General features: G+C 48.9%; 2 protein-coding genes across 7 annotated transcripts in view; both read left to right on the plus strand.

Moving 5' to 3' along the window:
* Nucleotides 1-701, plus strand: part of ZNF544 (zinc finger protein 544) — a 49,827-nt gene extending 49,126 nt beyond the window's left edge. For 4 of the 6 annotated variants that reach the window (XM_055103955.2, XM_055103954.2, XM_055103960.2 and 1 more), the window contains one exon: nt 351-701. In XM_055103955.2, coding sequence (XP_054959930.2) covers nt 351-419 — 69 coding nt within the window. In that variant the 3' untranslated portion in view covers nt 420-701. The remainder of the gene's footprint in view (nt 1-350) is intronic. The other 2 variants (XR_008622137.2, XM_055103958.2) reach the window with 2 other exon arrangements.
* A 1,409-nt stretch (nt 702-2,110) lies between these two features.
* Nucleotides 2,111-17,060, plus strand: part of ZNF8 (zinc finger protein 8) — a 36,641-nt gene continuing 21,691 nt past the window's right edge. Inside the window, exons 1-3 of the mRNA XM_003816637.5 lie at nt 2,111-2,315; nt 8,906-9,032; nt 9,299-9,394. Of these exons, the coding sequence (XP_003816685.1) occupies nt 2,250-2,315; nt 8,906-9,032; nt 9,299-9,394 (289 nt within the window). The 5' untranslated portion in view covers nt 2,111-2,249. The remainder of the gene's footprint in view (nt 2,316-8,905; nt 9,033-9,298; nt 9,395-17,060) is intronic.

The following is a 17,060-nucleotide window of genomic DNA, read 5'->3' on the forward strand; positions in this document are numbered from 1 at the left end:
GAATCTGGGCAGCCTCCACTCTGCAAAACAGAATGAGGGCTCCCACGGGGCAAATGGTAGAATAGTGGTTTTTGTAAGATAGAGAAAAGGCTAATTAGTTAACACTAGGTTACTTTTCTTTTAGGGACTAAAGCAGAGGGGACTTCCTTATTATGCTGCTCAGGTAGACTGGAAATCTGGTTTGTTTAGGGATCTACCTGCTTAAAGTATCAGTCTGATTATGTGACATTTAGCCTAAGTGACTCTGTCTTGGTTTGGTCTGGTCTCACGAGGCCTAGAGCAGGAGCTCAGTCCAAAACCATGTCCTCTCATAATTTTGTGTAACTTGCCTAACACCTGCTCCTTCTCAGGAACGAGGGCCAGCAAAAAGCAGAGACGGTACAGGGCCAGAAGGATCTGAGAGAGTGTGGCCAGCTTGAGCCCCTCAGGAGTCGGCCAGAAGGATCTGAGAGAGTGTGGCCAGCTTGAGCCCCTCGGGAGTCAGCTGCTCCGTCCCCACTGGTAACGTCTTCACCCCTTCAACACGGTGTGAAGGGCCATGTCATGGTTGATCTTCAGTCCCTCAGACTACACCATCAGCCCCATGGGGGTGAGCAAATAACAAGTAACTATACTGTTCCCTGCTATGTGTCTGGCTCTTGGTAAAAATTTTAAAAAATTAAAAATTGTTGCGGTTTGAATGCAACATTTTTGAATGGAAATCTGCTTCCCCATTTTTCTTTTTTAATAACTTTTTTTTTTTTTTGAGACGGAGTCTTGCTCTGTCACCCAGGCTGGAGTGCAGTGGCCTGACCTCGGCTCACGGCAACCTCCGCCTCCCAGGTTCAAGCGATTCTCCTGCCTCAGCCTCCCGAGAAGCTGGGACTACAGGTGCCCGCCACCACGCCGGGCTAATTTTTGTATTTTTAGTAGAGACGGGGTTTCACCATATTGGCCAGGTTGGTCTCGAACTCCTGACATCGTGATCCACCCGCCTCGGCCTCCCAAAGTGCTGGGATTATAGGCGTTAGCCACCGCGCCCGACCTTTAATAAACATTTTAATGGACTACAACAGACCCACAGAAAAAGACACATCACAAAGTGAACACCCACAGGGAGAAGCAATAGGGCTGTCAGAGGCATTCGACCCAGAGCGACTCCATTTTGAGTGAGGGCTAGGAAAATGAGGCTGGGCTGCATTCCCAGAAAAGTAGGTATTCCTAACCTCTAGATGTTTACGGTTAAGGGAACAAATTAATAATGGGTACTAAAACAGACCCAGACTTGGGAGTGTCCAGATATCCCGGTATCTAGAGAACAAAGGCATTCCTAATTTTGCTTTAAAAATAATATCGATTCTTGAAAAATACAGTAAGAAAATTGATCCTTTTTCACAAACCCTTGTAGCAGAGCACATCTCCCCAAAATCTATTTTTAGCCCAAATATACACAAGCATTGTACCTAGCGTGCATACGTTCCTCTTACTTTCAGGAACGTCCTACTGTCTATGGGGTAGCTGTTTCACAACTTTACTTTCTCAACAAACTTGCTTTTACTTTGCACTGCGGACTCGCCCTGAATTTTTTCCTGCGCGAGATCCAAGAACCCTCCCTTGGGGTCTGAATCGGACCCCTTTCCTGTAACACAACCACCGCTCCCAGCCTCCCCGCTTCCAGCCGCTACGCCCAAAGTCTCTTATATGAACAAACCCCTAACTCGTCCTGTGACTTTGATGCGTGTGCGTTTTAGGCACCGGGGAGCAGAGGGTAAAGCGGCGCAGCTCCGGGCCTCCTCCCGCGCAAGGTCCCGAGAAGAGCAGGTCCGGCCCGCACAGACGTGCACGGTCCCCAGCCATTAGGAGGAGCAGACGGTCCCCACCCCCACAATCAGCCATCTCTCGGGGTCCGCCCCTGCTCCCTGCCCACGACTGAGGCCTCTGGTTGCCCGCACCCTAAGGGGCATCGCAGCCCGGAGCAACACCGCCCCCACCAGCCTTAGCTGAGCGCTCCCATTGGCCAGAGGCCAGCGGGTGGGGGCTCCCATTGGCCATCGGCCATAATGCTTCCATTGGTCGAAGTCCAGGCCAGCGGAGACTCCCATTGGCCGAGGGCTGTGGTTCGCCGCACGGCCTACTGGGAGTTGTAGTCGCCGCGTCGCCGGTGCGGCCGCCATTGTCCGGCGTTCGGCGAGTCGGGTGGTCCCTTTGGCTGGAGTGCCTCTCTGGTCTGGGGATCACCTCAGGCGCTATCCTTCACTGGGCGATCCAGCATGGACCCCGAGGACGAAGGGGTAGCGGGAGTGATGTCTGTGGGGCCGCCGGCGGCCCGGCTTCAGGTAACAATAACAACAATAACGACGGCGGCGGGCTCCGGGCAAGCGTCTCCCGCGCAGACTGACCCTTTCACCTCGCGGCGCGATGAGAGCGGCACCGCTGTTAATGCTCTTGACACGTGGGGAAACTCAGGCGCGGGTCGGGGCGTGGTGACCGTCCTGGCCGGTCAGAGAGGGGGCCGGGGTTCCAACCAGGCGCCTGGCCCCCGAATGCGCATGCTCCACGCGGCTCTGTCCTCCCCAGGGCTGGGGTCGGTCATTCCCGAGAGAATCGAGCAGGCCCATCTCCTGCGTTCGGCTCCGCCCCGCCGACACCCTTGCCCATTCCAGGAAGGTCTGTCCTCGTGTTGACTGATAACAGTAATTGTAGCGTTGGCCGGGTGCCCAGATGGCAAGAATCATCGAATAGAGATGCTTTAACGCGTGGAGTCAGCGGACACCCACCGGGACCCCAGCACCGCGGAGCCCCTGCCCTGGGGCTTGGGCACAACCTCTTGGGGGCAATGATGGGTCACCACGCACTGAGTGTGATGAGAGTGACCACCAGGGTCGTCCCCTGCGAGACTGTGGGAGAACTGCAGTGCAGGGCGGTCAGTGTTTGCAGGGCCATCTGGCCATCAGAGCTCCACTTTCTAGACAAAGTGGCTGCTGCCTGTGTTCTCCATAAAGCTGCCTCGCGTGGCAGGAAACAACAATAATTATACTTCCTCAAGCTCTGCAACTTTGAAATTATATACTTTTTTTTTTTTTTTTTTTTTTTTTGGTCGTTGGTTTGTTCATGGGGATTTGCATTATTTCAGATTTGGTGCATAAAGTGAGACTTGATAATCTTAGGTTGCAGGTTTTCAGATGTGTGTTACTCCAAATTTGCATGAAATGCTACCAGGTTTTATTTTGTTCTTGCTGTGGATGGGGGACACGGAATGAGTCGTAAGAAAGGCTTGAGAGAAAGTGTATTAGTTACCTGTTGCTGTGTAACTCAAAACTTCGTGACCTGGAACAACAATAAATATCTCACGAGTTCTGACAGTTAGGAGTAATGGAATGTCCCAGCTGGTGGTTCTGGTTCAGGCCCATGAAGTTACAGTGAAGATGTCAGCATAGCTGTTGTCACCTGAGACCTGAGTCTGGAGGACCCACCTCCAGGATGGCTCACTCACATGTCTGTTGATAGGAGACCTCAGTTGTTCTCCATGTAGGCCTCTCTTTGGAACTGCTGGGGATCCTTGCAACATGGCATCTGGCTTCCCACAGAACAAGTGATCCAGGAGAGGGCAAGGTAGAAACTGTAACACCTTCCATGACCTGGATTCAGAATTCACACTCTTGTCACTTCCACAGTGTCTTACTGGTTACAAAGTCAACCTTGTTGAGTGTTGGAGGGGACCACACCAGGGCTGGAGGTCATTGGCAGAGGTGGTGGGGGAGCATCTTGGAGACTGTCCATCACAGGAGACAAGGACCAGAATGGAGAGCTTTATGGTCCAGTGTTTTATCTGGTTATCTGTGTCTGCTGTAACAGTTCACTACAAATTTTGTGGCTTAAAACATTTGTTCTTAGGTTCTGGAGGTCAGAAGTCTGAAATCGGTTTTCTGGTCTGGAATCAAGGTATGAGCAGAGCTACCCTCCCTACCAAGGTTCTAGGGTAGAATGTTTCCTCGTCTTTTCCAGCTGTGAGAGGTACAGACCTTCTATTCCTTGCCTAATGGCCCTTTGCCCGTCTTCAAAGCCAGCATTGTAGCATGTTGCTTCAGTGATCATATTGCCTTATGTCTTCTATAGTCATAGCTCCCTTTGTCTACCTCTTATAAAGACACTTGTGATTGCATTTAGGGCCCACCTGGATAATCCAGGATAATTTTTCTGTTTGAAAATCCTGATCACATCTGCACAGTTCCTTTTACCATATATAGTAATATTCACAGGTTCTAGGAACTAGGACCTGGATGTCCTTGGAGGCCATTATATATCTCAGTCTACCATAGCCAGGCTGAGAGGAACCATCCAGTATTCAGTGATGAGAAGGAGCCATTCACATGTTTTAAGCAGGACTGGCATAGGGTTGAAAAAATCCACTCATGCATTAGGGGCTGGTGGGAAGGGAGATACTGGCCGCTCAACTAAGGCAGTGGGAAAAAGAGAGGAGTGGTTAGGGCCCAGTGACCAGGTGTTGGCTGATGCTGGGGTGAATATGTAAAGGAGAAACATCAGAGCACAGCCCCACCCCTTCAGGCTCCAGAAGTGCAAGACAAGAGGGAAGGCTGCAGGGATCTGATGTAGGGCAGAAAGAACATCATGAGACAACAGGGAGTGGGCTTCTGCTAGAATTCCAAGAAGGAAGCCAAGAGGAGGCATGAAGGACTTGTATGATGCCACTGAGAATTCTCATGGCTTGGACAGACCAGTACTCAGTGGACATGGTGTCTAGGCTGTCACCAGTGACTCTTGCAGAATGGGTGATGATGGGAGGTGGGGGCAGGAGGCACGGGAAGCACAAATCAAAATTGGTGGGCATTCTGAGTGGAGGAAAGCGAAGACACAGAGACAGGAGCAGAGACCTCAGTTCCCAACCAAAGGCATCTTTCTGTATGTTTCCTATTAGAGCCACCTGTTACCTGTACTAAAATTTCTTTCTTATTTTTTAATCTACTCATGTTTTTCTTAAAAGGAAATGTCCTTTTAAAATTGAAGTATTTGGGGCCTGGTGCAGTGGCTCATGCATGTAATCCCAGCACTTTGAGAGGCCACAGCAGATGGATCACTTCAGGTTAGGAGTTCAAGACCAGCCTGGCCAACGTGGTGCAACCCCATCTCTACTAAAAGTACAAAAATTAGCTGGGTTTGGTGGCACATGCCTGTAATCCCAGTTATTTGGGAAGCTGAGGTGGGAGAATCACATGAACCAGGGAGATGGAGGTCGCAGTGAACCGAGATTGCACCACTGCACTGCAGCCTGGTCAACAGAGTGAGGCCCTGTCTCAAAATAAAAAATAAAAAAATTGAAGTATTTGGTATATGTGGTTTTGTTTTGTTTTGTTTTTTAACCTAGCAGCAACACTGATGGTGTATGGTTTTGATTTTTCATTTCCCTGATGACTAATGATGTTGAACATCTTTTCATGTACTTACTTGCCATTTGTGTATCTTCTTTTATATATTCTTCAAAGAAATAACTATACAGATTCTTTGCCTATTTTAACTGGGTTGTCTTTTTATTACTGAGTTGTATGTGTTCATTACATATTCTAGATACAAGTCTCTTATCAGATATGTGATTCCCAATTATTATCTCCCATTCTGTGAGTTGTCTTTTCACTTTCTTGCTAATGTCCTTTGAACTACAAAATTTTTGTTTTGATGAAGTCCAATTGATTACATTTAGTTGCTTATCCTTTTGGTTTCATATCTAAGAATCCCTTGCCAAATCCAAGGTTACAAAGATTTATCTCTCTGTTTTCCTCTAAGAGTTTTATAGTTTTAGCTCTTACTTTTTATTTTATTTTATTTTATTTTTTTTGAGATGGAGTCTCACTGTGTCGCCCAGGCTGGAGTGCAATGGCACGATCTCGGCTCACTGCAACCTCTGCCTCCTGGGTTCAAGCAATTCTCCTGCCTCAGCCTCCCAAGTAGCTGGGACTACAGGAGCACGCTGCCACGCCCGGCTAATTTTTCATATTTTAGTAGAGATGGTGTTTCACCATGTTGCCCAGGCTAGTCAGGAACTCCTGAGCTCAGGCAATCCACCCGTCTCAGCCTCCCAAAGCGCTGGGATTACAGGCGTGAGCCACTGCGCCCAGCCTCTTACATTTATGGCTTTGTTTTTATTTTATTTTATTTCTTTTTTTTCTCTTCTTTTTTTTTTTTCTTTGAGACAGGATGTCACTCTGGTTGCTTAGGCTGGAGTGCGGTGGCATGATCTTGGCTTGCTGCAACCTCCACTTTCCAGACTCAAGCACTCCCCCTACATCAGCCTCCCAAGTAGCTGGGACTACAGGCAGCCTGGCTAATTTTTTTCTATTTTTTTTTATAGAGGCAGGATTTTACCATGTTGCCCAGGCCAGTCTTGATCTCCTGGACTCGAGTGATCTGCCTGCCTCAGCCTCACAAAGTGCTGGGATTACAAGCATGAGCCACTCTGCCCAGCCAGCCTAATTTGTTTTGAGTTAATTTTTATATATGATATAAGATAGAAGTCTGTGTTGGTTTGAATGTGTCTCCCAAATTTCATGTGTTGATAGTATTTGAAGGTGGCGACTTTTGGGAGAAATTTAGGATTAGATAAGGTTATCAGGATTGGACTCCCTTGATGGGACTAGTGGCTTTAGAAGGAGAGAGAGACCTGAGCGGGCACACTCTTGCCCTCTCGCCATGTGATGCCCTCCACCATCTTATGACATAACAACAAGGCCCTCACCAGATGCCAGTACCATGATATTAGACTTCCCAGCCTTCAGAACTGTAAGAAATAAACTCTTTTTTTTTTTTTTTTTGAGTCGGAGTCTCGCTCTGTCGCCCAGGCTGGAGTGCGGTGGCACAATCTTGACTCACTGCAAGCTCTGCCTCGCGGGTTCACACCATTCTCCTGCCTCAGCCTCCCATGTAGCTGGAACTACAGGCGCCCACCACCACGCTCGGCTAATTTTTTGTATTTTTAGTAGAGACAGGGTTTCATCGTGTTAGCCAGGATGGTCTCGATCTCCTGACCTCGTGATCCGCCCGCCTCGGCCTCCCAAAGTGCTGGGATTACAGGCATGAGCCACCGCTCCCAGCCCACAAATAAACTGTCTTCATCAAAGTTATTGAAAGAGAGAGAGAGAAAAAAAGAAACTTTCTTTATAAATTACCTCGTCCTTAGGAGGACAAGACGGGAGGATCACTTGAGGTCAGGAGTTCGAGACCAGCCTGGCCAACATGGAGAAACCCTGTCTCTATTAAAAAATACAAAAATTAGCTGGGTATGGTGGCATGCACCTGTAGTCCCAGCTACTCAGGAGGCTGAGTCAGGAGAATCAACTGAATCCGGGAGGCAGAGGTTGCAGTGAGCCAAGATTGTGCCACTGCACTCCAGCCTGATTGACAGAGTAAGACTCCCATCTCGAGAAAAAAAAAATAAATAAATTATCCAGTCTGTGATATTCTGTTACAGCAACAGAAAATATGCTGAGACAGGGACTATCTTTACTCTTTTCCATGTGGCTATCCAGATGTCCTGTAGGAAGTGTTTGTAAACCACTTAATCATTATACAGCCCCCAAGGGGTGATGCTTTGTTGACATGGAAACTGGGAAGCAAAGATGCTTCTTGGGGACGAAGTGACTTAGCCAAGACTCTGATCCAGAAATATCTGGCTCTCAAGCATGACTGCAGAAGGGCTTTGTTTATGGGACACATTTTAGGTAATGTTGCATCAACTTATAAAAATCAGAATTTTTCACATAAAGGCCAGGCGCGGCGGCTCCCGCCTGTAATCCCAGCACTTTGGGAGGCTGAGGCGGGTGGATCACTTGAGGCTAGGGGTTCGAGACTAACCTGGCCAACATGGTAAAACCCCATCTCTACTAAAAATACAAAAATTAGCCGGGCGTGGTAGTGCCCTCCTGTAGTCCCAGCTACTACGGAGGCTGGGGCAGGAGAATCACTTGAACCTGGGAGGCAGAGGTTGCAGTAAGTGGAGGTGGCACCACTGCACTCCAGCCTGGGTGACAGAGCGAGACTCTACCTCAAAAAGAAAAATAATTTTTCACATAAAAATCTGACCTAATTTTCAGCTTCTCTTCAGAGATGAGCAGTTCTGACAAAGGGACCTGTATTTTCCCGTAATCAGTGAGTTCTGAGTCCCTGCTGCTCCTTCAGACAGGGTCCATGCTCCCCATCACCTGCAGTCCCACCACTCACAGGTAAGTGTCCTTGTGGGCTCTTAAACTGGCCCACTTCTGTCATGTGAGCCTGCCTTGTCCTGAAAGCAGGCGAATTTCTGACCCCAGCCCTGTGTGCTTCTCTTTTCAGGAAGGATGGTGAACCTCTTTTTTTTTTTTTTTTTTTTTTGAGATGGAGTCTCACTCTGTCGCCTCAGCTGGAGTGCAGTGGTGTCTTGGCTCACTGCAACCTCCACCTCCTGGGCTCAAGCGATTCTGCTGCCTCAGCTTCCCAAGTAGCTGGGATTACAGGCATGTGGCCCAGCCAATTTCACTTTGTATCTAAGTGTTAGTGAGTGTATTAGTTAGCTGCTGTGTAACACTATCCTAAAACAGTATCTGTTTCACTTAAAACAGTAACTGTTTCTTTAGTTCACAAACCTGCAAATCAGTGGTTTAGGCCAGTCTCTGCTGGTACCCTCGTCTGTCTTGTTAGATGTAGGTCAGCTCTGCCTGGCGTTGTTGATCTTGGTGAGTCCTCTCACATGTCCTCACTGTACAACCCACACCTATGTGTAGTGGCCTAATAGGTGCCCAGTGAGACCTGACTCCCATCATTCATAACGTGCAGTCTCTTGTGACACAGGCCTGCCTGTTTTCTCCTTTTCCATTCTTCCTCTGCCAGAAAGCACTGATGGAGATAGTCCAGCTGATTGAGAATGTGTGTGATGTTTCAGGAACCAGTGACCTTCCGGGATGTGGCTGTGGACTTTACCCAGGAGGAATGGGGGCAGCTGGACCCTACCCAGAGGATCCTCTACCGTGACGTGATGCTGGAGACCTTTGGTCACCTGCTCTCCATAGGTAAGCCCTGCTTCACAAGGTGTGATAGCTGATTCTCTCTGGGTTATAAGTCATGGGGCCTCTGGTGTGAGGACCTGACCTTGGGTCCTCACTCCCTATGGGGAGTGCATGAAGAGGGAGGTCTGCCCTTTTCCATCAACATGCAGAGCTTCACCATGTTGTGAGGTGCCCACGTGTCCTCACAGTCGGGAGTCTGGTCTGGAGCCTGGGCTTGTTGTTTCTCTCCTGAGCAGCCCCTCACCTCCTGTGTTTTTCCCCATTTCCAGGTCCTGAGCTTCCGAAGCCTGAAGTCATCTCCCAGCTGGAGCAAGGGACCGAGCTATGGGTGGCTGAGAGAGGAACCACCCAGGGCTGCCATCCAGGTGAGAACCCACTATGTGGGAGCAGCTCCATTAGCTGCTCCATTAGCCTAGCAGGTCACTGGAGATGCACTTCATGGAAGGGGTGGTGGTTGGTGGTCCTGAAGACCACCCCATTCACTAGGAGTATACAGGACTCAGCATAGAGTCATGCTGACAGCGCTCAGTATAATGAGACCAACAAAGGGGAAAGGCGCGTGGGGATAAGTTCAGAGGAAGCCAGGCATGAGCCTCCAGAGTCCCCTCACTGTGGAGTCATTCAGGATGTGCCAGGCTCCCCCAGCACTCAGATGTGGCACCTCATGAGACATGAGCTCTACCAGGGAATCTTGTTAGAGACTCAGTGCTAGGAGTTTTGACTGAGGCTGCCACATAGACACTCTCTGCCTAGCACAGACCAAGGTTCCAGACTACCAGGAGAAAGCCAGTGTTTGGAATAAACCACATAGTGTGTGCAGTGTGGGTGTAGTAAACCACTCTCATCAGTTAGGGTTGTGGGAACCATCCCCAAATCCAAATTCTCAGTTGCCGCCAAAGGCTAACCTTGTGAACAGGCTTCTCCTAAGAATGCTGGTCTCAGGCCTGCCCTGTTAAATCTTTTCTGCACAGTGCTCCATAGCCTTCTCTCCTGTGCTCCCCATCTTCTAAGCTCAGAGGTCATCACCTGTGCTCCAGTGCTGAGACTCCCACCCCTTCCTCCCTCTCTGCTTCATCTTCCCTTATAGGTTCCAGGTCATTCCCTCTCTCACCATCCTTCTCAGCATGTCCTTTCTGTGGCATCATTTCTAATATGTGAACCTGCCCTTCATCTTCTCCATTTCATTCTTGCATGTCCAGATTCTTTGTGTTTTGTTTTGTTTTTAAGACAGGGTCTCACTCTATCGCCTAGGCTGGAGTGCAGTGGTGTAATCACGGTTCACTGCAGCCTTGACCTCCCTAGTTCAAATGATCCTCCCACCTCACCCTCCCGAGTAGCTGGGATTACAGACATGCACCACCACGCCCTGGTAATTTTTGTATTTTTAGTAGAGATGGGGTTTTGCCATCTTGCCAGGCTGGGCTCGAACTCCTGGGCTCAAGCAATCCACCTACTTTGGCCTCCCAAAGTGCTGGGACTACAGGCGTGAGCCACCATGCCCAGCTTTTTTTTTTTTTTTTTTGAGACCGTCTCTGTTGCATAAGCTGGAGTGGCAGCAGTGTGATCATGGCTCACTGCAGCCTCAGCCTTCCTGGCACAAATGGTCCTTCTGCTTCAGCCTCTTGAGTAGCTGGGACTACAGGTGTGTACCCCCGCACCTGGCTAATTTTCTTTTTAAATTTTTTTGTAGAGACACAGTCGCACTGTGTTTCCCAGGCTGGTCTCAAACTCCTGGGCTCAAGCAATCCTCCTGTCTTGGCCTCTCAAAGTGCTGGGATTACAGGTATCAGCCACTGCACCTGGCCTTTTTTTTTTTTTTTTTTTTTTTTGAGACAGTCTCACTCCGTTGCACAGGCTGGAGTACAGTTGCATTATTTTAGTTTCCTAGGCTCAAGTGATCCACCTACCTCAGTCTCCCTAGTAGCCGTTACTACAGGTGTGTACCACCATGTCCAGCTGATTTTTTTGATTTTTTTCTTTTTCTTTTTAAAAAATTATTTTACTTTTTTTTTCTTTCTTTCTTTCCTTTTTTTTTTCAGAGATGGGGTCTCGCCATCTTGTCCAGGCTGCAGGCTGCTCAAACTAACTCCTGGGCTCAAGCAATCCTGCCTTAACCTCCTAAGTGCTGGGATTGTAGGCATAAGCCACTATGCCTGACTTTTTGTTTGTTTGTTTGTGTGTCCTTTTTTTTTTTTTTTAATAGAGATGAGATCTTTCTACACTGCCCAGGCTGGTCTCAAACTCCTGAGCTCAAGCAGTCCTCCTGCCTCAGCCACTGAAAGTGCTGGGATTACAGGTGTGAGCCACTGTACCTGGTCACATGTCTAGATTCTGTAAACTTGTTCCCCACACCCTTCTTTATTCTCTTATCAGGAAGAATTGTGTTTAGCTATAAATACCCTAAAACCAGGTTGGAGCAGCTCAAAAAAAAGAAGCATTTTTCTCATAAAACAGGAGCCCTGAGTCTGCTGGTACTGTCTTGGCATCTCAGAGGTGCCAGGGCTGATTGTTCTGTGATTTTCCCAGGCTGTCCTTGGGATTACAGTGCAGCTGCAGCAGCTCCAGCCATCACAATTGTGCTCCATGCAGGAAGGAGGGGAAGAGGTAGGAAGAATTCTGCCAGCCACATCTGTCCCCTTTTGGCAGAACTCTAGATGTCACCTACTGGGGTCTCTTTAGCCAGAACTAGGCCACCTCCTCTTGCACTGACCCTAGTTGCTAGAGAGGCTGGAAGGCTAGGGGTGTCTAGATTGTCATAATTGGCTTGGGCAAGTCATGGTCCCCTTGCTGTGGCTTGTGTATTGGTACCCTGACCACATTCTAGAGTAAATAGCATCTGGCCATGGGATGTACAACCAGCAATGCCTGCAGATTAGCCTCCCACCCAAATACTTCTGATGCCACCCAGGGCTTTCTGATTCTGCAGAAAAACACATGTGCCCCCATGATAGCGTATGACCTATCAACTGGGAGTCGGGTGAATCTGCTGCAGACCCTGTTTTCCTGCCCCTTTCATCGGTTGTCACTGCCGTTACTTCAGACATGTATGTCGGAAGCAAATTCTCATCACCCTGGACATACGTCTGTCACTCACAAGTCTTATGCCATAACCAAATCCAGGATCTAAAACGTGTGCCCATAAATACTGAGCAAAATGTTGTGCTTGCATGGATTAGGAGTATGGGGTCAAAATCATGATGGACAGTTTCAGTAACTTAATACCTAGACAGTTATAAATAATCCAGAAGCAGAAGGTTTTCAAGGCTTTATGTTAAGACAGAAACATATTTTCCATGTAATGCTTTGTATTAGTTTCCTGTTGCTCCTGTAACAAAGTACCACAATCTAGGTGGCTTGAAAAAGCAAGCAGTGGCTCACCCCTATCATTCCAGCACGTTGGGAGGCCAGGGCAGACGGATCACTTGAGTCCAGGAGTTCGAGACTAGCCTGGCCAACATGGCCCAACACCGTTTCTACTAAAAATACAAAAATTAGCCAGGCGTGGTGGTGCATGCCTGTAATCCCAGCTACTCAGGAGGCTGAGACACAAGAATCTCTTAAACCCAGGAGGTGGAGGTTGCAGTGAGCTGAGATCATGCCACTGCACTCCAGCCTGGGCGACAGAGCAAAACTCTGTCTCAAAGAAAAAAAAAAAAAAAAAGGACAGATTTATTTTCTTGTAGTTGTGGAGGTCAGAAGTTCAAAATGGTTCATCAGGGCTAGTTCCTCTGACGGCGCCCAGAGAGAATGCATTTCTGTCTTTCTCAGCAGCTGGAGGCTGCCCAGACTCCTTGGCTCATAGACCCTTCCTCCATCTTCAGAGTGCTTCACTCTGACCCATTTCCATTATCACAACCCCTTCCCTGACTCAGACCCTTCTGCTTCCCTCCTATATGGACTCTTTGGTCAGATTTAGGGCCCCAGGATAATCTCCCATTTCAAGATTCTTTTTTTTTTTTGAGACAGAGTCTCGCTCTGTCGCAAGGCTGGAGTGCAGTGGTGTGATCTCAGCTCACTGCAGCCTCCGCCTTCCCGGGTTCAAGCGATCCTCCTGCCTCCACCTCCCAAGTAGCTGACACTACAGGCCGTGCCACCATGCCCAGCTAATTTTTTGTATTTTTAGTAGAGATGGGATTTCATGATGTTGGCCAGGATGGTCTCAATCTCTTGACCTTTTGATCCGCCCGCCTCAGCCTCCCTCCCAAAGTGCTGGGATTAAAGGCATGAGCCACCGTGCCCGGCCCATTTCAAGATTCTTTTTTTTTTTTTTTTTTTTTTTTTTTTGAGACGGAGTCTCGCTCTCTCCCCCAGGCTGGACTGCAGTGGTGCAATCTCGGCTCACTGCAAGCTCCGCCTCCCGGGTTCACGCCATTCTGCCTTAGCCTCCCGAGTAGCTGGGACTACAGGCGCCCGCCACCGCACCCGGCTAATTTTTTTTTTGTATTTTTAGTAGAGACGGGGTTTCACCGTGTTAGCCAGGATGGTCTCGATCTCCTGACCTCGTGATCCGCCCGCTTTGGCCTCCCAAAGTGCTGGGATTACAGACGTGAGCCACCACACCCTGCCATCAAGATTCTTAATCACAGCTACAGTATCCCTTTTGCCACATAAGGTTCCAGGAATTCGGATGGGGACATCTTTGAGGGGCCATTATTCAGCATACCACATGATTAAAAGAGACAGTAAATTTTTTTTTTATTACTTTTAAGGAAAAGAAGCCTAGTCAATAGAAGAAGACCCCGTCTCTACAAAAAAATTTAAAAATTACCTGGCATGGTGGTGTGTGCTTGTAGTCCTAGCTACTTAGGAGGCTGAGTGGGGAGGATTGCTTAAGCCCAGGAGTTCGAGGCTACAGTGAGCTACAATTTGCACCACTGCACTCCAGGCTGAGCAACAGAGCATTAAAAAATAAAGGAAAAGAGGCCAGGCATGGTGGCTTACGCCTGTAATCCCAGAATTTTGGGAGGCCGAGGCGGGTGGTTCGCTTGAGTCCAAGAGTTCAAGACCAGCCTGGGCAACCTGGCAAAACCACATCTCTACAAAAAATGCAAAAAAATTAGCTGGGTGTGGTGGTGCATGCCTGTGGTCTCAGCTGTTCAGGAGGCTGAGCCCAGGAGGTTGCAGTGAGCTGAGATCATGCCACTGCACTTCAGTCTGGGCGACAGAGTAAGACCTTATTTCAAATATAAAATAAAATAATGGTGAAGAATCCCTGTCCAGGCAGATCCCACTCCCAGTGCACTCACAGGGGTTTGTGAGCTCAGGGATGGCTGGGCGATCTCAAGCCCCTCCTTGGCCCCTGTCACTCGTCTGGCATCATTCCTTACTGGTTCCCTCTTGCGGTTGCTCAGCTTCACCTGCTGCAGGTCACCTCCTGGCTGACTGCAGTCCCAGCTCTTCTCCCATTTGCTCTCTTCATCAACTGCTCACCCTCTCTCTCGGAGACTCCATGGCTTCCCAAGTGCCAGGATCAGTGAGTTGTTCTGGGCAGCCGGGAGTCAGGCTGGAGTTGGAGCCTGTCTCAACCTCAGTGCTCTTTGCTGTTCCTGGCCAGGCCAGTTCACTAGTGTTCTCAAGTCCCCCTCCTCCGGATGTTCTTCCGCACTCTCCCAGCAGGCAGCGTTAGTCTTGGCTGGGGTCACAGTGTTGTCTTTAGTCTCTGTGTTTCGTCCTTGTTGTCTCTCAGGCAGCCTCTCAGCTCACAAGCCTGTTCCACGGATGTTCCTGAGGACCTGCCATGTGCTGCTGTTTGTGCTGTGGATGCAGCAAAGAATGACAGGAAAGGCTGAGCCCTCACTCAGCATCTGGGAGATGGAAGTCTTGAGAGATGGATGCCAGTGCCAGGCAGTGATGAGGCCGTAAAGGAAATGCACCTGGGGAGGGCGAGATGGGGTGCTCATGCCCCAGGACTGGCAGGGAGGCCTCTCTGAGAAAGTGACTCAAACTGGGGCACAGGGAGCAAGGTGGGCAGATGTCTGGGGATGAGGGTTCTTGGCAGAGGGAGCAGCAGGTGCAAAGGGCCCCAGGAAGGAGTATGGGGGATGCATTAGAGGGATGTGAGGAGCCACGTGGAGCAGAGTGGGCGTGGGGCAAGAGTCAGGAGGTGAGACGAGCCAGGGCATGGTGGAGAAGGGCACAGGGTCGTGTCCATCCTCAGAAGTGACTGCAGAGTGAATGGAGGAGTGACAAGGGCTGGCTTGCAGTGGGGAGGAGGGTGGGTCTGTTTGGTTTTGCATAATAGCTTTATCAAGATAAAATTCACATACCATAAGTTCACCTATTAAAATGTACCACTCAGCGGTTTTGAGTATATTCTCAGATTGTGTGCAGCTATCTTTACTATCTAACTCCAGAACATTTCATCACCATCTTAGTCAGCGTGGGGTACCGTGACAAAATACCACCGCCTGGGTGTCTTGTACAACAGACATTTATTTCTCACGGTTCTGTAGGCTGGAATTCTAAGAGCACAGTGCCAGCTGATTCGGGCCCTGGTAAGGGCCCCTTCCTCAATTGCAGAAGGCCGCCTTCTCTCTGTGCCCTTATATGGCAGAGAGAGGAAGCAAGCCCTGTGGTATTTCTTCTTATAAGATCACTAATCTCATTCTTAAAGGCCCCACCCTCGTGACCTAATTACCTCCCAAAGGCCTCATCTCCAAATACCCTCACATTGGGGATTAGGGTTTCAACATAGGAATTTTGCTATCGACATTCAGTCCATAGCAGTCACCCATTAGCAGTCACTCTCCGTCTTTCCCATCCCCTGCCAACCAGTAACCTACTTTCTCTCTCTATGGATTTGCCTGTTCTAGACATTCCATACGAATGGAATCTTACAATTTGTGACCTTTGTATCTGGCTTCTTTCACTCAGCAGAATGTTTTCCGGCTTATCCATGTTGTAGCGTATGTCAGTAGTTTGTTCTTTTTTGTGGCTGCATAATATCCCGTCGTATGGATAGACCATATTTTGTTTATGCATTTGTTGAGGGGCATTTGGGTTGTTTCTACTTTTGGCTATTAATTAATAGTGCCACTATGAACATTAGTGTATAAATTTTTGTGTGAAGTGACTTATATTTTAGAATAAACCTCTGGGTGCTATGTAGAGAGTCAGTTTTTTTTTTTTTTGAGACAGAGTCTCTGCTTGGTCGCCGAGGCGGGAGTGCAGTGGTGTGATTTTGGCTCACTGCAACCTTCGCCTCCCAGGTTCAAGCGATTCTCATGCCTTAGGCTCCTGAGTGGCTGGGACTACAGGTGTATAACACCACACCCGAATAATTTTTGTATTTTTAGTAGAGACAGGGTTGGCCAGGCTGGTCTTGAACTCCTGACCTCAAGTGATCCTCCAGCCTCGGCTTCCCAAAGTGCTAGGATTACAGGCATGAGCCACCGGGCCTAGCCAGAGAGTCAAATTTGGGGGCCAGAGGTGACAGAGCAGGAAGCCTGGCACCTGGCCAGCCTCAGCTCCTCCAGTATCTCTCCCGTTGTCAAGCTCTCATTCATTCGTTCCCTCGATACGTTCCTTCAGCATTCACTGAGAGATATTTTTGAGCTTCTACTGCTTGTCATTTCTAGGCACTGGCTGTGAACATTCTAGTGCGGTGAGGTGGACCCAGAATGAATGAACACATGACCTGTATTTTGCTCAGGACAAGAGCAGATGAGGGGGCTTGAAGAGGGCTTGGGGAAAGCGGGAAGCCTGGCTTATAACAGAGTCCCTGTCCTAATCCCCAGAACTGGTTATCTTGGATACTGGGTGAGCAAGAGGGTCAGAATCAGACAAGGAGATGTGACAGCAGAAGCAGAGGTGAGTGAGAGAGATCTGAAGATGCTGTGCTCAGCTCTAGAGGTGAAGCAAAGGGCCAGGAATGCAGGCAGCCTCTAGGAACGGGAAGATGCAAGGATTTTCCCCAGAACCTCCCGAAGAGAAACCAGCCCTGCCAACACCTTGATTTTAGGACTTCTGCGTTCCAGAACTATAAGATAATAAGTGTGTTTTAAGTTACAGCAGCAAACAGGGAACTCATAT

The sequence above is a fragment of the Pan paniscus genome, chromosome 20, assembly GCF_029289425.2.
Source record: "Pan paniscus chromosome 20, NHGRI_mPanPan1-v2.0_pri, whole genome shotgun sequence".
NCBI classification, from domain to species: domain Eukaryota; kingdom Metazoa; phylum Chordata; class Mammalia; order Primates; family Hominidae; genus Pan; species Pan paniscus.